Source organism: Cucurbita pepo, chromosome 6 (genome assembly GCF_057944985.1).
Source record: "Cucurbita pepo subsp. pepo isolate OVF chromosome 6, ASM5794498v1, whole genome shotgun sequence".
NCBI classification, from domain to species: domain Eukaryota; kingdom Viridiplantae; phylum Streptophyta; class Magnoliopsida; order Cucurbitales; family Cucurbitaceae; genus Cucurbita; species Cucurbita pepo.
The window spans coordinates 16105395-16111013 of record NC_141803.1 but is presented as its reverse complement, the minus strand read 5'-3'; the positions used below and the strand labels follow the sequence as shown (position 1 = coordinate 16111013).

The 5619-nt window shown below is 34.8% G+C and overlaps 1 protein-coding gene across 2 annotated transcripts; it reads right to left on the bottom strand.

Moving 5' to 3' along the window:
• Positions 1–222: 222 nt before the first annotated feature.
• On the bottom strand, positions 223–5365 carry LOC111796932 (rRNA biogenesis RRP36-like protein). Of its 2 annotated transcripts, none has more exons than XM_023679750.2 (10): positions 5122–5365; positions 3943–4071; positions 3709–3842; positions 3561–3627; positions 3304–3356; positions 3091–3145; positions 2894–2968; positions 2546–2663; positions 620–666; positions 223–525 (listed from the first exon to the last, which is right to left on the bottom strand). In XM_023679750.2, exons 2-10 carry the CDS (start codon positions 4042–4044, stop codon positions 415–417), a joined length of 762 nt encoding a protein of 253 aa, XP_023535518.2. In that variant the 5' UTR covers positions 4045–4071; positions 5122–5365; the 3' UTR covers positions 223–414. The 2 variants fall into 2 exon arrangements, with proteins under 2 accessions (XP_023535518.2, XP_086980522.1); XM_087124396.1 differs by having other exon boundaries at positions 3943–4027.
• Positions 5366–5619: the final 254 nt, after the last annotated feature.

Below are 5619 nucleotides of genomic sequence, written 5' to 3'. Positions count from 1 at the left end.
GTGCCATTGCCCAAGAATTTAGACAATTAAATTTCACTAAAATAATTTCATTGACCTTCATAGTTATAGTATTTAATTATCACTTTTTTTTTTCCAAATTTTTTTGTACCATCAACACGAGATCATAATTATGCAATTACTAGATAAACATAATGTACTTCTTTCTCTTTTTACAATAAAGAGCCTCAAACTTTAATTCAAAATGAAAAGAAGTACACAAAATTGGAGCTAAAAGAAGACAAGTTATTATAAATATTTTGACATCAGATTTACATATCATCAAGCAATACATAACACCATTCAACAAATTAAAAAATATCTATGAGCAATGCATTTTCTTCTCTAAATCTCAAAATATGGAACATGAATCTCCTAAAACCAAAGCAACCAAGAGAACAATACCCGTTTATACCATCACTCTTGTTCATCACTCTTGCTAGACCTTTGGTACGGTATGTATCTACGATCCTTCGCAGCGTTTTTCCTCCTCCTCCTTTCCATGTAGGCGTCGAGCTTCCCCGTGGACTGTTCGTTCAACTCCCGAATGGTTAGTTGCTTATTCACAAGCATAAATTGGCATTAAACTGACAATGCTGAAATACAAATGACGGATTCATACCTTCAGGGTGTTGTATTTTTCAGTAAGCCTTTGCTTTCGAATTTCAGCTGCAAAGAACAAGATAAGGGTAGGGTCACCAGATATTACTAGGCTGCTCAAAAAACTGGAGACTAAATATATAATAAGACCTTGAAGCATCTTAAAATTCTAATAAATAAATAAAAAGTGATAGTTTTAAAAATATAATCGGATTCCAATCAAACAAACTAATTTTGCAGCCGTCCAAGCCCACCGCTAACTGATATTGTCCTCTTTGGACTTTCCTTTTTCAGGCTTCTCCACAAGATTTTTAAAACGCATCTGCTAGAGAGAGGTTTCCACACCCTTATAAAGAATGCTTTGTTCTCCTCTCCAACCGATGCAAGATCTTACAATCCACCCTCCTTTGGGGCCGAGCGTCCTTGCTGGCACACCGCATCATGTCCACCCCCTTTCGGGGCTCAACATTCTCGCTAACACATCGCCAAGTGTCTGGCTTTGATACTATTTGTAACAACTCAAGCCTACAGCTAGCCGATATTGTCCACTTTGGCCCGTTACGTATCGTTGTCAGCCTCACGGTTTTTAAAACACGTCTGCTAGGGAGAGGTTTCCACACCCTTATAAAGAGCAAGGGTCATACCTACTCACAGTTCTCTACCACAAAGCGTCTAGCTCCATGAAGAATCGCCATAACTATTTAGCCGAAATGACCTTGTTACTCTCTTGAGACTCTTACTCAGAGATTGGATTTCAAAATACTATTTTCTACACAGCCACCTACACCTAGATTCTGAATGCACAAATATGAAATGACCTGAAGGTCACCCACATAGATTCAGGACATGGATATAACATGGACATAAGCCAAAACAACATACTATATCTTGAAAATTCTAATAGTGACACCATGAAACTCGCTAGGACACATTTAAAAAAGTATTTTTTATACGCTTTTAGACACAATAAAGATTCCAAACATGATGAGTTATATATTGTAAAAAACTGTATGTACAATTTCGCCTTTTCATCTGTTAAGTTTCAAGCAAATATATAACTTGCACAATAAATTACATTCCTCCATGAACTCTTTTCCAACAATAAAATAAAATCAAGTATTCCACAAAAAAACACGAGCTTAATAAAAGAAACTTAGCATCTCAAACTTTTATACATCACTTTCAGATCATTTGTTCTACTGAGAAATAAAGCTTTCATTGAAAAAAAAAAATAAATGAATAGAAATAGCATACAAAAAATAAAGTCCCACCCAAAAGAAGCCAAACTTGACAATTCCACATCTTACCACATCAAGCTAGTAAATTTTATCAAGTGAAATCTATTTTTTTCTCTTTTCTTTCTTTCGTTAAATTTCTATGTATCTTTATGCTCTCTATTCATTTAAACATCAATTTTTATGAAAACCTATCCATTCTTCACATAATTTTTCTGTTTCTACCAAGCTATATCCCTCACATATGCTAAACCCAATGTGTCCAAGATTTCAAAAAAATAATAAAACAATCAAACACTTCACATCATGTGTTCTAAAATATGGTTAGTGTGTTTATGTCAGAAATCAAATTTCACTCTCCCGCAATGTCCACGCCCAATTTTTTCTTATTTTCTTTCATCTGTTTCTTTTTTTGTTTTTTTTTTTTTTTTTTTTTGGCAGGGGCAAAGGGAGAAATTATAATTTTTAAGAACCGAACTAATGTTCTTTGATTCATAGTTATCAATTTAAATTCCAGCTGAAGTACTGATGTTACGGCCTAATCACAAACATGAGTCCAGAGTTCAATGGTCCCTCACTTGCTTGAATACTATTAGAAAAAATTACCATAGGTCACCCAAGGTTTAAAATAAAAGTTTTAAGTCTAAGGCTATAACCTAATTGCACACCATTGAGAGAAAAACCATGCAAAAAGAGAGTAAGAAAAGTTTTACATTTCTTAAGATAGAAGGGCTTTTTCCCATGCTTGGCTGCTTCTCTCTCTTTCTTTTTATGATTGGCCAGAATTGCAGCATCTACACGTTTTGTGGAGTCGGATTTGAATTGCTTGTCCTGAAATTAAATAAAAAAAAAAGTTATTTAAAATCTAAATAAAACAAACCAATAGACACAAATAATATGATTATGATCATGCATAACTTCGTAATGACGTAGTAAACTTCATTCTGATTTTTCTTCCATTTTTATCATTAAGGACCATAAACATGTTTTCATAGGCGTCATATAAATAAACAAACTTAATATGCAACTCATTATAAATGAATCAAAATGATAGTACTTACTATCCAAGACAGTTGTTTCTTTAATTCTTCAACAACGTTTGAATCATTGGTTTTCCTTAACTGCTTTTTCAGTTCCTGTTGTATCAGTGAAAGTTGCAATACACAAAATGGCATCCAAGTTAATAGAATTTAAAATCTAAAAATGAGAAATCATATCAATACGGTAATATATGAAGGGAACAGAAAAAGAAGTAGACCTCTTTTTCAGCTGGAAGATTATTCTCATAAATGAAACTATATCTCTTCTTAAATCTGAAGATTCAAAGAAACATAAAATAAACAATGTCAATTTCAAACAAAGAAGAAAGATAATTACAAAAGTACCATGAACAAAAATTTAACACGCCTTTTTTTTTTGTTGGTACTACATGCCAAAGAGTTCATCAATTCTCATATCAAGAAAAACTCACCCCTCAACATCAAGAGAGCCGGTTAGAGATTCAAAACGTGGATCACGTACCATCTGAAAACCGACAAATAATCAATGAAACAAGCTCCACACATGTGTAAGTGCAGGCAGAGATGTAACTATTTTTTAAGGTTTCGATAGAACTCCATAACAGGAGGTGTGACTCTCATAATCATTCAGTAAATTTGGCTCCATACAAACAATGAAAATGCCATAGATTTGGATACTAAACTAACAAAAAAGGAATAACCAACTCACGTTTTTAGGAGCCTGAATGACCTCTCTAAACCTACCAACTGGTTTCTTGCTGCTAACCTCCATTGGCCTTCACAAGGAAATTACAGTCACAATCTCTATTTACTAGCAAACAAATAAATTAAGAAAAAAAAAAGTGCCTATAAGCTACCTGTTCTTGTTTGCCCGCCTGCCTTTCTTCTCTTGGTTGGTCTTTTGGTACATCGAGTGTGATCCATCAGACCGTACTCTCTGTAACTCCTCAAAAGTCACATCTGCAAGTTCACGCTCTATATTCTCTTCTTCCTATACAAATACAGTGAAGTCAAATTGCAAATAAAATAATTCATGAATTTCTATAATTAAAAAATGTAACATAAACATAAATTTAACTGCTAAAAAATACCGAGTCAAGAGATTCTTCTGAGGAAGAATATTCAAGATCTTCTCTTTCATCCTCCATCATTTGTTTGCTAGAGCTAGGAACCGAACTACAATGTTTCTTCATTTCAGTCGTGAGATTGAAAAAATGGCCCTAAATCATAAACGTTCGTTCAAATTTCAACTTATAAATAAATCAAAAACTCCAAGTAAAATAAATTTCACAAAATAGTAACTACTCGTTGGATGGAAACTTAAATTCTTGAGGGGTTTCAACATAAGGAAAAAAAATCACTTTCAGCAACAATATGAGTAAATTTACTATTAGATATAGAGACCAATCTAACCTATTCTCGTTGGAATGCAATTCAATTTGAACACTAATATTACGATTACAATAATAAATTTGAAAAAACACATAAATTAAGTGATAGATACAATAAATTGGAGAAGAAAAGATGTGATTCTAATGATTCCATATCTCCTTTATACAAAGAACTACAAAGAGAACCCGCACCTAAATAAATGACTGAACTCAAAGGGAAACCAGCTGTGGGAAGAGAAGTGGAGGGAAAGGTTGATAAAACTTACGCCAAAAAAAAGGGGAATGAGAAGGGTGTTGGATGATGAAAGTCCCACATCGACTAATTTAGGGAATGATCATGGGTTTATAAGTGAGGAATACTAACTCCATTGGTATGAGGCCTTTTGGGGAAGCCCAAAGCAAAGCCATGAGAGCTTATGCTCAAAGTGGACAATATCATACCATTGTGGAGAGTCGTGTTCGTTTAACAAAGGGAAGTTCAACTGTTCAAGCAGGTAGACTGGGAGAGAGTGAATGCGCTTTCATTAGAACTGAGTTGAAATAAAGAAAGTAGTGAAGGATATCATTATGGAGGATTGAGCCTTAGATCCTTACTAAAAACCTTAATCAGATGTAACTTGCTATTTCTAGGGCTATCGACAATGCATTGTAAACATTCTAAAACCCAACGAAGAAACCACTTCCTCGGATCTCTAAGTTACTACAGATGTTACTGAACTGAGAATCCTAAAAGAACCAGAAACAATGTTAGCCAAATTCTAAACTACAACAACCAAATAGATCCTAAAGGACTATCAAGCGAGATTTTACTGCCTAAAACGGAAACGAATCGGTCATTGCTAGTACCGACTGGAATGCGTTCGTTGTCGCAGAACTTACCTCTATGGAGTTAGGTATGCCGTCCTGGAAGTGTATCGCAGGAATGGTGTTTGTCGATCAGATGAGGGAGCTGCACCGCCGTTGCCTTGCGCCGGAGTGGGTGTCGTCGCCGTACCGTGGATCACGCCGGCGTCAAAAAAGGAAGAGAAAGAGGAACGAGTACTGCTGAACGTAATGAGAAAAGGGGAGGATGAAGGAAAAGAGAGGAGAAAAAGAGCTGAAAATTGATCAAAACCCTAATTTTGACCGTTTGGATTAAAATATTTAGGGTCGGGTCGGGTCGGGTCGGGTTTTTGTTGACCCAACCCAGAAGCTCTGGTTGGTTGGATCGGTAACCCAACCCAACCTTTAGATTGGGTTCGAGATGGATTGTCAATTTTTTTAAAAAAATAAATAAATTCAATAAAAAATATAAGGTCATGAATATCCTTAACTGGACTCATTACCACTCGTAAGCCCATTATTATAAAAAAAAAAAAAAATTAATATATTTTATAT